Source organism: Xiphophorus maculatus, chromosome 22 (assembly GCF_002775205.1).
Source record: "Xiphophorus maculatus strain JP 163 A chromosome 22, X_maculatus-5.0-male, whole genome shotgun sequence".
In the NCBI taxonomy this organism is placed as follows: Eukaryota; Metazoa; Chordata; class Actinopteri; order Cyprinodontiformes; family Poeciliidae; genus Xiphophorus; species Xiphophorus maculatus.
In genome coordinates, this window is record NC_036464.1 from 9,534,586 (window position 1) to 9,549,834 (window position 15,249).

At 38.3% G+C, this 15,249-nt stretch overlaps 2 protein-coding genes across 3 annotated transcripts; one reads left to right on the forward strand and one right to left on the reverse strand.

Moving 5' to 3' along the window:
• Window positions 1-4,210: 4,210 nt before the first annotated feature.
• On the reverse strand, window positions 4,211-6,003 carry LOC102224866 (coiled-coil domain-containing protein 177-like). Its single transcript, XM_005811004.2, has one exon. It carries the CDS (start codon window positions 5,894-5,896, stop codon window positions 4,211-4,213), a length of 1,686 nt encoding a protein of 561 aa, XP_005811061.1. The 5' UTR covers window positions 5,897-6,003.
• Window positions 6,004-7,577: 1,574 nt separating this feature from the next.
• LOC102224601 (non-structural maintenance of chromosomes element 4 homolog A-like) lies at window positions 7,578-15,243 on the forward strand. 2 transcript variants are annotated; one of them, XM_023327432.1, is made up of 11 exons: window positions 7,578-7,888; window positions 8,307-8,535; window positions 8,613-8,693; window positions 9,655-9,785; window positions 10,492-10,643; window positions 11,746-11,845; window positions 12,284-12,374; window positions 13,301-13,392; window positions 13,482-13,530; window positions 13,636-13,721; window positions 14,624-15,243. In XM_023327432.1, exons 2-11 carry the CDS (start codon window positions 8,331-8,333, stop codon window positions 14,687-14,689), a joined length of 1,053 nt encoding a protein of 350 aa, XP_023183200.1. In that variant the 5' UTR covers window positions 7,578-7,888; window positions 8,307-8,330; the 3' UTR covers window positions 14,690-15,243. The 2 variants fall into 2 exon arrangements, with proteins under 2 accessions (XP_023183200.1, XP_005811060.1); XM_005811003.3 differs by having other exon boundaries at window positions 7,579-8,111.
• The last annotated feature ends 6 nt before the right edge of the window (window positions 15,244-15,249 follow it).

Consider the following 15,249-nt stretch of genomic DNA (forward strand, 5'->3'; position numbering starts at 1 on the left):
TTCTATCAAATGTACTAAGATATTTCCAGTAGAAACTAGACCAGAAATACTTGGTAAGATGTAGTATTTTTGCAGTGAAGACAGAATGAAGGAAAACCCGTCCACGTATCTCAGCGTTAGGTTGTTCCTCATGGGCGTGCTTCTGATTCATACTAACCTGACCCTTGAGCACTGCCACTGTTCTTGGATCAACAAAGCTTTTCAGGATTTGAAAGGACTTGGATATTTTATATGCCGCTATCCTTCAGCTGAGTTTCCAGTACAAGTAAACAAAAAGAGGGACATTTGTTATTTGTTACGAGGCTATTTAATTTCTAAAAAACGAAACCGTGGTCAGGAGGTAGATTTACAAGAAGAACAAGATAATAATTTGATACTGTCATGTGCACAGTATGCAACCTAGTTTGCACAGTTTGCACTACTTTTGTGTTTATTATTAAGAGTTTGACAGGAAAAAGTGCCAAGTTGGAGAATCAGAGAGAAACATTCCTCCTCATGATTCGTCACAAACTCATTGTCTTTTATTTCTTTTCTTAGCCAAAATGCCAAATGTGACACCTGAACTTCATGAAAAACATTTTTTAGAGCCATATTACTTCATAACTTATTGTTTTCAACAGTGTATGTTTGATTTATTTTTAAGAATGTATTTTAAAAGTTTGGCTCTATAAAGCTGTCTCTACTTAAAATGTGCAATAATTGTTAAAATAAACTGCGACACCATAAATTTAACACTGAAAAGTTGATAAAAATCTGATCTCTTATTGGAGTACATCTGTTCAGCAAAATCATTGCTGATGAAATTCTGTTGTTACTCCATTGTTCAACCTCATTTTACCAATAAGATGGCTCTTTGTCTCCAATAACATTTTACAAGGTCTGATGCTACAGAGTGGGATTTTTCCTCTGTGCAGAATTTCTCTTAATTTGAGTTTCTCTGTTGTAGATATCTTTAAAAAATTTGCTATTTTGTTTTAGAGTTGTGTTTCTTTTGTAGCTTTAAATAAACTTTGTTTAGCTGAAGAAAAGGAAAAAATGTCTATTAAGGTTATAAAAGTTGCCGACCCCTGATCTAAATCATCCAGAGTTCTTAGTCATGGATTCTGCTCTCTTCTCTTCAGCTAAGATGGTCATAAAGACAGGTTGGTTTTATCTAAAATGTTCAGGTATTCAAATGAGTTCCCATTTTCCATTCTTCAGAAGGTTCCCAAGGTCTCTGGAAGAGAAAATGCGCACAGCATCACATATCCTCCACTGTGAACTTCCATACTTTTCTACATATTTTTATGTAGTGTTTATTACTTGAAAGCTTTGCCTTAGTGTCATATGACCAAAGCACAGATTTCCATTTAAAGTCCAAGTGCCTCTGGCTTTACTCTTTTATGATTGTGATGGTAGGATAGAAAATATGTTTTTCTGGCATGCAGACCAGAGAAGATGTTGTTATAGAGCAGGGATCTGGAACCTGCAGCTCAGGAGCCCACTGTGGGTCCTTAACCCTCCACAGTAGCTCTTCATAGCTGATCAAAACAACAGATATAACAAAACAATGTTTTTAATTATGAAACAATAAAAGTGTTAATTGTTGATAAGTTTTTATGTATTTTGATGCAGTGCTTTGCTAATTTCCTTAAGCCATTCTGGTTCTTTTTCTATGGATTTGGTCAGCTTATACAATGTGCGCTGGAGACACATCATTTGAAACTGTAATCCAAGAATCTTAGAAATTTAAATTAAAAATAAACTGTAAATTAAAAACAATTAGTTTCAATTGTTAGGGTTACCATTAACTGCCTCCTTGTAATTTCATAAAAGACAATAATTAACTCTCTCTTAACATTATTTTTTTCTCCAGTGGATACATATCCTCAATTCAAGTTTTTTTATGTGATATGTTGCCTTTTTTCTGAGGGTGCTAACAAATACGGCTGCATCAGAATTAAAATACGTTTATTAAAATTTTAAATAATAATACATGAATAAAATTAAGGCATGAAATTTACTCACATTCTGTTATTCTTTAAAATGTATTGAACATATCCATATACTACCCCCAAAGTAATAAAACATTGTTATAAACCTCTACAACAATGATGGCTTGGTTTGCTAATGTGATTACAAATAGTTTCCATTTACTTGAAGTAACATGATTGTCATGTAGCTTAGCTGGATTTCTCCTGTTTTAACCTCAAATGAAAGCCTGCAGTGAGAGACTGTAACAGTAAGACATGTCAGATTAATCAGTAGAGCACACATAACAATGAGTGGTGAAACATTAACTTTTATTTCTTTATAGCTGCACTGTGAGCTTTGCTTAATGGCCTTCCTGTCAGCATTCATGCACTCTGTGTCTGTAAAAGAAAAAAAATACTGTAACTTTCTAACGGTGGAAGAACTCAACTCTGCTCCCTAACAGCTACTGTGACACATCTGTTGGCTGAGTGAGTGGAAAGGGTTTGCGTAAGACTGGAATCACGCTTGCCTTGACCTTTTCAAAACAGAGTAAAAAAAAACAACAACCTTTACATAGTTCCTGAAGGTAAATATGAAAACAAGCTGGAACTTCTACTGTGATTACATAATAAATAGAGATTTCACCATGTGAGTTATTTCCTGTAACTCCTCAGAAAGTATCCCTGGGCTCCTGGGCCAAATTGAGTTTGTAGATAGAGTGTATGGTGTTGTGAAAGAAGACACACTTTCCTGAATGTTTCATAACTCTGTATTCTACCCTCTAGCTGCCCTGAATTACATTGTTTTGATCCAAACTAGTAGAAATGGCCTCAAGCTGGTAAACTATGAACTTGCAGGACTTGTAAAAAAGTTTGCTGTGCTACTTGACCATTTTCTGTTGTCACTAGTTACAAACACAAACTTCAGTGTATTTTAATTCCACTTACTAGCACAAAGTAGCATGTAATTGTGAAGTGAAAAACAGAGTTCAGTTTTTTTCTTATTTTACAAATAAAAGCAGTATCTGTTTTTGTACATCTGTCTCTACCAGCTGTACACATCTGAAAACTAGAAGAAAAAAAAATGTTCGTTGAAAAAAGTTCAAGCTCATTCAGACTGTAAGTTGAGCGTTAAAGTTGGGTTTAGGGCTGGACTTTGACTGGGCCATTGTAACATATTCAGTGCTTTGATCTGAACCTTTCCAGTACAGCTCTGACTTTATGTTTACTGTAGTTCTGCTGGAAGTTGAACCTTCTCTCTAGTTTCAAGTTTTCTTTGCAACATCTAAATACAGCTTTTAGATTGACCTGTATTCAGCTCTGCGGTGAAAATGCTGGCCGCTTAATTCTTTCCTATTGAATATTTATGATTTTAACAGGCATAAATGACGCAAGTAAATAAATAAAAAGGTCAAATAAAGTGAGACACAATGTAAACTAATCAAATATAACTTGAAGGATATTTTGTTACATTTTATAAGCAGACTGAAATCGTAAATGTTGTTATTTCTGTGACTCAGTAAGTGTTTACCGTATTCCACGTAGAAACCGAGGTTATAAAATGTCCATTGCAACTGCCTACACTGCATAGAAATCCTTTCTCTTATCTAGCTGTTACAGTAAGGAAGTTTATGTGATTTCTACAGAAGGATAAAGCTTCAGTGAGGCAAGTTTTATTTATCTACACTTAGGGCAGAAATTACTCTTCGAATCGTAAGGGTTGCAGACCCCTAGTCTGATACAAAAGGATATTTTTCTTTTTTATTCCCAAGACGAAGGATTTTAAATCCAGAAGAATTTGAAATTTTTGCTTTTTCACTGGGTTAAAAAGCCAGTATATTTTCAGAAACCATCTCACCTTATCTAGGGATAAGAGCCTAAAACCCTTCATGGAAAAAGTTGTGATTTGTAAAAACCTGAAGAAATGCCCTCATTGCCTGATCTCAGCTTTGATGTTCTGCCGTGTTTGTAGTTCAAACATAGTGTTCCATACTGTGAATAAATTCAGTAAAGATGAAGTGTTTTTATTTTTAAGGCACTTAGAGTGAATTTTATTCAGGTGTAGCAGAGTAAAGGGGTTGGCAACATGTACATCCCACAATTTGGATGTTTATCTTTAAAAATTGTTTTGGAAACAATTCCTTCCACTTTACAATGATGCAGCACTTACAAATTGCCCTGCTACAGTAAATCTACATACAAACTTAAATGTGCTGTAAGGAAATAATTTAATATCTAAAAAAACATCCTGAGTTGTTTTAGAGTTTGATTCTGCTCATGGAGGCAGTCAGCTTAGCCTCTAGGGCCATCTGGTGGAAGGTCCGGCTGTGTGTCTGCTGCCTGACCCTGTCCCTCAAGTGAAAGGAGGCCTGCACCAGCCTCTGCGCCTCCTCCTGCATCTGCTCCCTCAGCTTTTGCAGCCTCTCCCTCTTCCCCTCCTTCATGCAGACGTAGCTCTCTCTGCACCTCCTGCTGGCCTCCTCCTCTCTCTGGATCTTCTCACTCAGCTGCTGGTGACAGAGCTGTCTGTGTCTGCTCTGTTCTCGTCTCTGCTGAGTGCGGCTCCTGCGCAGCGCCGAGGCGTTCTGGGCGGCTCTCTCCATGCGACGCTGACTCTGCTGGACCAGGATCTGCTTGTGTGTGAGCTCCTGGACACTCTGCAGCTTGGCCCTCATCTGTGCTCTTTGGATCTGGACGTCCTGCACGGCAGCTCGCTCCCGCAGCCGCCTGTGCTGTGCCTCTGCAGCTCGGGCTCGTTTCTCGGAGGAACGCTGCAGCTTCTTCTCCAGCAAATTCCTCTTCTGCGTTTCATCTTCCTCCATCTTCTGCTCTGCTTGCCTCTTCAGCAGGATGTGACACAGCATCTCTCTGTGATTCTCCTCCTGCAGCTTTTTCCGCTCCCTCTTCTCCTGCAGCTCTCTGGTCCTCCAGGCCTTCTCCTCCTTCTCTTCTGCCGCCTGCTTCTCCTTCTCAAGCTCCCTTTTCTCCAGCTCCATCTTCTCCCTAAGCAATCTCTCCTGGTATTTTTTACGCTCCTTTGCCTCCTTCAGAGCAGCCTCCAGCTTTTCTCTGCGTTGTACCTCAACCACTTCCTTCAGCTTTCTCCATTGGTTCTCCTGGAGCAGCATCTCCTGCTGGAGCTGTGCTGCTTTCTCCTGCTCCAGCCGCAGCCTCAGCCTCCTGCGGGCCTCCAGCTCCTTGTGCCAATGTTTCATCCTCTGCTTAAGCCTCCTCCTTCGTTCTTTTTCTGCGTGGGCCTGCCTGGCCTCCTCCCTCCTGCGGGCCTCCTGCCGTTCCTGTTCCTCCTGCTGACAGAGCTTCAGGCGCTCCTGCTCCTCCCGATGCTTGACCAGCATCAGAGCTGCTATCTTGCGATCCCTCTCTGACACGGTGATGCATGTCTTCCTCTTTATTTCTGAGGTGATCTTCTGCAGTTTCCTCTCAGCAGACGGGGAGTATCTCAGATCTCCCAGACTGAAGCTGCTGATTGTGCTCCTCTCTGGGTCTCTCTTTGCAGAAACAGAGGAACCGGATTTTGCTTTGAAGCAAAGGTCTGCATAGACAACTGGCTCTGCTGAGTGATTCTTCACCTTTGGTACAACTTCAGAGCTTGAGGCTGCATTACTTCTTAGGCATTTGCTCCTTTCAGCTTGAATAATCCTCTCCTGCTCCTTGCTGGACACAGGCATAGGGAAAAGCTTTGATCGTTCCTTCTCGTATGATTCATGCAGAGTCTTCATGGCCTCATAAGGAGCAGCCTGCTGCCCTGCAATCAGCTCGTTCAGAGATCTAATTAGCAGCTGAACCGGTTTAATACCTGGCTGAGTCCTGGACTCCAGCGAGTGGGGACTTGTTATGACGCCGCTGCTCTTACCAGGTCCAGGCGGTTCAGAGAGGTTCACATCCAGACAGAGAGCAGGTGAACTAGACCTCAATTCCTCCATTGTAAAAGGAACTAGACCTCAGTTCCTCCACTGGTTGAAAGTCTCTTCTGCTCAGGAAGGCTGCTGAGCTGAGCGTCTGTCCAGCATATGGAGCTGGTGATCCCCAGGTGATCAGGGGATTAGCTGATCACCTGACCTCTCACTGTGTGGGATGGATTTATTATTTTGATAACACCCAGGAGGAGCTACAATGTTGATTAAATAGCCAAGGACATTTATAATTCTAACATAGGTTACCAACTTTTTGGTACAACAAAGTGGGAATTAATCTCAGTCAATATCCCAGGAAATGTGTTTTTAAATTATGTAACTTGACAAATCTGCATATAAACACTTTACCGGTTACTTTAGTTTCCATGATCTGACAAAGAAACTCAGAAGAAAAACTGATTGCAATCTGGTAAGGGAAATGTTTGGTTACCATGACAACGGATCAGCAAAATCTAAATAAACACCAGCTGTCTGTCGCATCGGGTTCTCCTTTAGCACCATCTAGTGACTGTAATCACAGCAATTGAGCTGGATAGGCAACAATGGTTTCAATAAAAACACAAAACAAAAACATCAAAAACAGAAAAACAATGCGAACAATCAGACCTTTGCCCTAGAGTGGCAGGATGGACATAGAAACCGCTTGAAAAAGTGAGTGTGGCCTTTAAACAGGTAGCCCATGATGAATGGGTTAATATTTTAGCTATATGGAGAACATTACCGAAGAATTCTCAAAACATTTTACCTAAGTCATCAAACTTAAATGGCAATCCTGCCAAATACTAGAGAAATTTTAAGTACACCAGTCCCTCCTGCAACAAAACACCCACATAACATGTTTCTGCTGCCTGCAATACATAACTTTTACAATGGTGCTCGAAAACTGGCTGGTTTCCCCCTTTTTGTCTAGCTAGCTTTAGTAATACTGGACCACAGGATATGGCTATAAAAAATAAAGGTCCTTGTTCCTTTGTATGGACTAATGACTTCTTACTTGCTGAGTGGCCTTTCAGTCCATTTTAGTGTAGAACGCCTGGGCAGGAGGCCTAGAGGAAGACCAAAAAGGATATAGATCTGGTGAAAGAGGACCTGAAGTTGGTTGGCGTGAGAGTATAGGAGGTTTGCAACCAGATTCTGACTATGAGAAACCAGCGACCTCTTCCCAGTGTCAGAATCTCACCGTGGAAGAAACTGCATTAGGTTTTCTAATATGCGTCCTATAGTTCAGCGGTCCCCAACCTTTTTAGTCGCGCGGACCGGTCAGCCCTTCGCAATTTTGCTGTGGGGAGAAGTCACCTACTTAGTAAACACACCACAATTGTTTGGTTAATTTATTGCTTTCTATTTTGTTGACCAAATTTGTATTTTTTTTTACAACTTTTACTTGTGGTCAAGGGCCAAACAAAAATAATTTCAAGAGCCAGAAATGGCCCCATGAGCCACACTGCTCCATATTATATTTCAGCTGAAATTGACTTTGAATATTTATCTTTGTGCTGCAAGCATCAACTTACTAATAAGTTGATGGCAGTACTTGTTTTGTTACTCATTCTGCTGCAAGTTGGCTCAATTTTGACGCGCAAGACGTAACCGGTAAAGTCCGGTTTAGGATTTTCAAAATAAAAGATCCGGAAGTAGTTCATTATTTCTAGCGCGGCCCGGTACCAATTGGTCCGCGGACCGGTGGTTGGGGACCACTGCTATAGTTGATGTTTGCATATAAAATAAATCAATAGAGTTTAATTTACAATTTTTATATATTCGTGACATGTGGTAGATCTCAGCCAGCTGATAAGAGAAAAAGTAGATCTTGGTCTCACAAAGTTTGGGTGCCCTTGCACTGCACTAGTGTATCTTTTTAGTCCAACAAAATCGGGGTTTTCCTTTTCTTTTATTCTGAAAAGTTGTGCATGACGCGTCACGTCAACTTCCTGCGTTTGCACGCCAGAGCTCTGTCTATCGTTTGAATAGTTTTTGTCTGTTTTTAAAATAGGTTTGAAGGTATTCTTTTAACAGATTTTTAGACTTTTTGCTCGTGTTTGTGTTTTTTGTAGTTCATTCTGTTCGCATTACCACAGTTAAACAAAACCGCTAAAATCAGGTTAACGGCTAACGTTAGCCGAAAGCATCAGCAGTTAACCGATAGCTAGCGTTAGCTTTCATTTAGCACCAATCGAGAGCTTTTTATTTGAAGCTGGTCTTGTGGGTTTATTAATTCTGTAAGGTAAATAACTTTGTCTTAACTTCTTTCTTAAATATTTTTTTGCTATGCCATGTTTATAGTTAAACTCTGAACATCTACGACCCTATCGTTACTATAATCATAGCCTGTCTCCAAACTTGCTGAAGGTAACTTTTGATAAGTTTTTTCCAAACGTTCTCATTTTGCTTTCTCCTTCATGTGGTTGCCCTTTCGTAGAGCCCGTTCTGAAGCAGACTAGAGATGAGGAAGGCCAGAGCGGGCGGTGACGATGAAGCTGTCCGGCAGAACGGGTCGTCCAGCCGGAGGAGAACCGATCAACACCCGGGTGATGGAGAGGACCATGACTCGAGCTCCGGTGGTGTGCAAGACGACGATGATGACAACGATCTGGGCCTCAGGAGAGAAATCCGAAGCAAATACAGGGACCTCATCAACTCAGTTCAACGTCAGTTGTTACTGAGAGGCAGCCGTAACTATTTAACAAAGCTTGAATGAGTTCATAGACTTTTCTTTCTGTTACAGAAAACAGAGAAGACATGCTGAGTCCTTCCAACAACAAGCTCACAGAAGTCTTAGAAGAGGCAAATAAACTTTTCAAAGATGGTATGTGAGAAATAGCGAGGTATTTCTGATTAGGAGCTGCAACTTAGTGGCAATGTAATTTCTGCACCAAAGAGTTGAATGTCAAAAGGCAAAAGTACTTAAAGTATTTTTTTTTGTGTAACCAGCATAATGTGAAGATTGAAAATGTTTTCAAAGGCTGAAATTATGGGGTAATTTATGCACATCAGTTTAAATATAAATATGTAAAAAGTGTCTCTTTAAAATAACAAAAACATAAATGTTTTTGCAATATTTTAAGTATTTTATGTATTATATATTACCATGAAACTGGTCGCTCAAATTAAAAGTTTCTCTGCTTTCTCTAGAGATTAGAGTAAGTATAATGTAATTGACTTGTAATGATTCTGTATTTGTCACAGAGGTTAAGTTCATTACTGTAAAATCATATTTTCACAATAGAGGCTTGGCATAAAAAGATCTTTGGCTTTTTTTTTCTTTTCTTTTTTTTCTTAGAAAAGTTACTGTAAATGCTGTGATTAAAAATATTGTTAAATTGTGAGGATTACAAGTATGTTTCTTTGGTATTTTGATGTTTGAAATTGTTATCTGAGAGACTATTTAGTTAATTTAAAAAAAATTCCACTCATCTTCACATAAGCATGGCTTTGTTTCCCCAAAGCTTCTCCAACAAACTCTAGCTTCATTATGAGCAGAAACGGGAAAAGAAAACATAAGGCATTTTGAATATTATTAGAAATTTTTCAGCTACAACCTGGAACAGCTGTAACCATGTTAGTTGTCTAATCAGTCTGGGAAACTAACATTACCAGCATCAGAAATTAAACATTTATGTGTATTCCCCATACCCAATGGATGCTTTGATAGTTTGATTTTAATATTCAATGTATAGATTTATACCAGATGTTTTTTGTTTTTTTTTGTCCAGCATACGTCTATCCTTTTGGATTAATTGCTCTGATGTGACTTTGCTCTCTGACAGTTCGACAGGCAAGAGAGGCGGCACTCGATGCTCAGCTTCTCGTTGTGGCCACAGACTTGGGAAAAGAGAAAGCCAGTCAACTGTTTTCCGAGGGGAGTGCTTTTGATCCCTCTGCTTTTGCTGAACATCTGGTGAGTGTATTTATATAAACAGTGTACTGGGATCTGGGAGAGCTGCAGAATAAACTGAATAGCTATCAATATCAAGTGCAAAGGGCTGCTTTAATGCAATATTTATTTTTTGCCATTTGATTGAGTTCTCACTGTCCTGATGCCAATAAATCATATTTACTTAAGTATTCACAACCTTTTGCTATGGAGTTCAAACTCGAGTTGTTTCCACTGATCATCCTTGACATGTTTCTCCAGAACTCATTTTAAGCTACAGAAACATGTCAAGGACGATCAGTGGAAACAGATCAACTTTGAGCTTCTTGGCAGAGACTGTGAATACTTACTTAAATGTGACATCTTGCTTTTCTACTTTTAATAAATTTGCAAAAATTTAAAAACTTTTTTCCACATTGTCATTTTAAGGTATGTGTTTATAGAATGCTGAGGAAAAATGTTAATTTAATACAATATAGAATAAGACTGTAATAAAACAAAATGTGGAAAAATTGAAGCAATGCACACTTTCTGAACGAACTGAAAACTTTGGTGACCAAGATGCTAACGATGACAGAAAGTAGGACCACAACGTAACCATGGAAGACAAATGAAATAAGAGTGAGGAACATATGAAATAACAGCTTCTGAAATCATCTCAGTGTTTTGTGTTTGGAGTAAATTTTTTTATTGTTCATTGAATTGAACTGATGTCACACAACTCCAACAGTTGTCCTTCATGGGTCTTAACCGTCTGGAGGACGAGGACGATGAGCCGCCGAATGGCTGTGCCAGCGATGGCTACCTCCCCAAAGACGCCTGGCACCGGCTGGCCAGGAGAGCCGAGTGCTGTTTCAGGACGGCGCCTTCTTTCCACTACATGTGAGTCCCAGAGAGCGTGACTCACCCACACAGATTTAAAAACCCTCGGGTTTTTCTTACAGTTCTCACCTTAGGAAATCAGGAGTGAGTACAAAAACTCCATAAAATCTGTGAACATGAAGTAAGTCACCAAACTCCTGAATTTACCTCTGATTTTAATAATACTCATGTTAGTCATTGTAGATCAGAGCTTCCACTAAAATGTATTAATTTCCATATCTGGTATTTGGGATGATTCCGTTAGATAGGAGCAATTTCCTGAAGGTAATGCTTGAAGAGGTAATAGTACTCCTAATATTTTCATTTTCTAGATAGGTTAGAAGAGCAGAAAATCAAGTTTGAAAGAACATTAGTGTGTTTTTCAATGGTTCATTCGCTATTTTCTTTGTCTTTAAGGATGACAATAAAAATGTCTTGAATTAATGTTGCATTCTAGTAACCTGTAAATTAAAGTTTAAGTCAAAGTCAGATTGTATCAGACGTTTACTTTACTATACATGTGTGAATCTTCCTGCAAGACAACAAAGTTTAGCTATAAATGATTCTCAGTGATCGTACTAAATAGATCTGAACAAACTGGAAGAATTGTGCACATGTGAAGTGATTTCAGCTTCACATGTCAAATGATTTGAGTCCCAGAATGAATAGAAAAAATGGGCAAATGATTTTTAAAAATACGAAGCAAATGACTGGCAAAAAAACTCAGCTTCAAGTGATCACTTCTGCAAAATAGAGCCAGAAAATGAAATATTTAGTTCATTCTCGTTAATGATTACCAATTTCCAACTTTATTAAAAAGCTACATTTTGACCAAAGGTGCCACAAACCTGGGTTAAATACATTCACATGTTTCTGCATGAATTTATTAAAACAGAAAAATCTTTTTTTTTTTCTTTCAGGAAAATATTTCATGACTGTCTTCAGTCACATCTACTAACATGAGAATGAGAGTTAGGGGTTTAAAAAAGGATCAAACACTTGAGTTCTTGAAATATCTGATCTGAATAGTTTTTTTTATTTGCAATTTTTCTCTTTAATTTGTAAACGTTATTACTTAGAATAGAATCTCAAAACACTGACTTTATATGAATTTTCTCAACAGGATGGGATCTTTCTATACGGAGCCACCGCCTCCGAAGCAGAGAATAGAGCGGCAAAGGAAAGCACCAAGCAAAGAAGCCAAGAGGATAATGCCCACTCAGGTAGCTCCAAGCTGCACCATCATGGCTGCAGTTTGATGCAAACATCTGAGCTGATATTGGCAAACACTTTGAATTATGAGGATTGTTTCTCCGCAATAAAATTTCCTATTGTATATTCATTTACCAGCCTGCTAATGGGCTTTAAAAGTAATTTAATCAGATTTTTCTATTTCAGAATATCTTATGTTTTACTCTGACTACTTTATTCTTGCATCCATCCATCCATCCATTTTCTTTTATGCGGGGTAGCAGCTTCAGAAGGCCGAGAGTTATTCTTACATCTTTTACAAATTTAAACCCAGCCAACGTAGCTGAATTTTCAAAGGGGCAAATTTTCTTCAAATATTTACTTTTATTTTATCATTTAGAGCGTACTCGTAAATTACAAAATGATTGACGTTGAGTCTCGGCTAATAACAAAATCATGTTGCATTTTAGCTAAAGAAAATGGAAGAATCTCATCAAGAAGCTACAGAGAAAGAGGTTGAAAGAATCCTGGGATATCTGAAGAGTTATTATCAAGATGACCGTAAGTTGGAAATCATCTTTACTCATATTTCCTATGAGAATGTACAAATATTAGGGTACAGAGATGAAGAAACCCTCTGCAGGCGCATCGCTAATTCCCAGCTCCAAGTTTTCTTTTTTTTTCTATGAAGAAACATATTTTTTTTGGGGGGGAGGAGTGATAAGTTGTCAAACTAATATCTTCCAAAGCATTTCTTTTCCTTTTCTTTTTTTGACACAATTTAAAACCAAATTTAAGGAGCAAAATATTGAGCAGGGGATTTCCATGACCATTAGTAAATTGCGGCTGTTGTCTTCAAACATGAGTTGCAGTTGAGCATAGCAGCTCTATGAATAGCTCTATTCATAGAGCTATCTACTATGAATAGTAGATAGCTCTGCCATGGAGACCAGATCTGTTGTACAAACCTAAAGTAGTGAGTTCATCTTGACATGTGACAGCAACATTTGCAAACTTTATTTACATGACAAGTTTCAGGTCTTTAAATGTGTCGTCAACCTCTGCTGTAACTTTCTATGTTTTTTTTGTTATAGAAAACATAGAACGTAATAATAAAAAACAACATCTAATAAATAAGAGATTGGGATGTAAATAATGATTGTTTTCAGCTGCCACTTTTTTGATCTCTGGGTTATGTTTGACCAGTCATTGAAGAATTAAACAAAAACACCCAACAATAATACCTTCAGTGTGTGACAGGTTGTGACATCTTTTCATCAACCTATGTGACATCTCGGTGTTGGATCTCTGGGTATCGGATCACCTCTGACTGTGGTCTGATCAATCAGATTTCTGTTGATCCCGAGTCTGTTCACACTTTTATTCAGAGCTGTTCTGTAATTTAATACCTCATCTTTGTACCCTGTCTGAAACACTTCAGTGTCTTGAATTATTTTCATAATTACTGTGTGTTTGCTTCAATGCAGCATCACCAATATCATATTATGAATTTGTCATCGACCCCAACTCGTTTTCACGGACAGTGGAGAACATTTTCCACACTTCTTTTCTCATAAGGGTGAGAAATGTACAGTTTCTTTTAACTGAACTTTGTCGCCCTCTAGTGACTCTGAGTAGGTATAACATTGTTGCTTCTGTTTTTTTCAGGATGGTTTGGCACGTCTCAAGTTGGATAGTGACAAGTTGCCTTGTATAGGTGAGTGCATGAAGGACGTCTTTTCAACAGTCTGATTGTCGACTAACAAGGAAAATCTCACGGCATCACATAATTTTTTACCCTTTTATGTTTTTAATCTTTCAGAACCAGTAGAGGAAGAAGAGGTGGAGGCTGCAGGTTCATTCAGCCGCAAACAGTGCATTGTTTCTATCAGCCCAAAAATATGGAGGGTGCGCAGCTTTTAGCTTCTCTATACTATAAAATGTTCATCTACAGTTTCTGGAAAAACTAATTTAGTTTCGTCATAGCCATGAGATGTAATGTATTTTATTACGTTGTGACAGATCAACACCAAGTACTAATAATTATGAAGGGGAAAGAATCATTAAAAAAAAAATTCACAGATAATATTGAGCCCTATTTACTTTCAGACCCAGAAAATAAATTCCAGTGCCACCAATTGCCTTTAGAAGGTATATTATCAACAAATAAAATTCAGTTTAAATCCAGCTGTTCTGTGAATATGAAGATAGATGAGCAAACAGCATCATGAAGACCAAGAAACACAGCAGGCAGATCAGAAAGAAAGTTGCAACTGCAGATCTACCTAGATGTGGCCGATCAAGAGAATATTAAGCAGGATGGCAGCCAAGACTCCAGCTCTTAATCTGGAGGAGCTGCCGGTATCCACAGCTCAGGTGGAAGAATCTATCAGTTCTTCATCCCAATAAATCCGCTGTTTTTGGAAGGGATAGCAAAGCCATTATTGATATAAAGCTGTTAGAAAGTCCTGATGTCAGTCTGTGATGGTGCCTGTAGGGGAAATGGCAAACATGTGGAAGAAGGTGCTTTGGTCAGATGAGGAGAAAGTGACATTTGGCAGCCTACATAAAACTAACACTACATATCACCCTGAACACACCATCCTCACAGTGACATTTTAGACACAAAAAATTATTGCTGCAAGTTTTGACTGGTATAACTCTGGATGACTGAATACTAATGCGTGCCACTCTTATAGATTTTTTTATGCGCTGTGATATAATGTTGAAATAGTTTATGGGTGTGGATACTTTTGTATGGTAGTTTAATTATTCCTAATGCATCTTTTGTTGTTTTGTTCTTGTTTCAGGAGCTAATAGATGTTTTTGAAATCAAAGAGACAATAATTCAGCCTCCGGAGACGCAGAGCGAGTGACGACGGCGCTTCCTCCTGTCTCACTAGTTTTAAATAACAGCTTTTTTTTTTTACGTCCGTTTGATTCCAAACACCTTTGTTTGAGTTTCATGGGACCAGATAATCTTTTTACTGTTTTTTGTCAGTAAGATTTTGTGTACATAGTTTTTTTATTCATGTAGAAAAATAAATCTCTTTAGGATTTCACAGATGTTTTTTGTACCACATCAGAAATTAAACATGATTCACATTGTATTTAATTGCTTTGATAATATAATGAGACAGTCTGAAACAGTTCTTCTTGTAACTTAAGTCATTTAATTGAAAAGAAAGTAACAGATTAGTTTAATCTTTAATGATATGAAAGATTCAGTGTGACATAAGTTTTGAATATATCTGACAGACTCTGACTCTGCTTCATTTTTTTAAAGCTTTTTTCTTGTATTTTCATCTTATCCACATTATCCTAACCATCTTAAGCCTCTATGCAGTACTCGCACTTTGTTTACATTGTTGTACTTCATTGAGAAAATATGTTTGCTGTGTCCCTGTTCCACGTTTTTGGTAATTAAAAATTGTTT

Excerpts from the sequence above, each read along its gene's own strand:
- LOC102224601 (XM_023327432.1), top strand. The coding sequence starts at position 8,331 with ATGAGGAAGGCCAGAGCGGGCGGTGACGATGAAGCTGTCCGGCAGAAC. Across the intron at positions 11,846-12,283 it reads AGAGGATAATGCCCACTCAG|CTAAAGAAAATGGAAGAATC; the intron begins GTAGCTCCAAGC and ends GTTGCATTTTAG. Across the intron at positions 13,722-14,623 it reads TCAGCCCAAAAATATGGAGG|GAGCTAATAGATGTTTTTGA; the intron begins GTGCGCAGCTTT and ends TTCTTGTTTCAG.
- LOC102224866 (XM_005811004.2), bottom strand. The coding sequence starts at position 5,896 with ATGGAGGAATTGAGGTCTAGTTCACCTGCTCTCTGTCTGGATGTGAAC.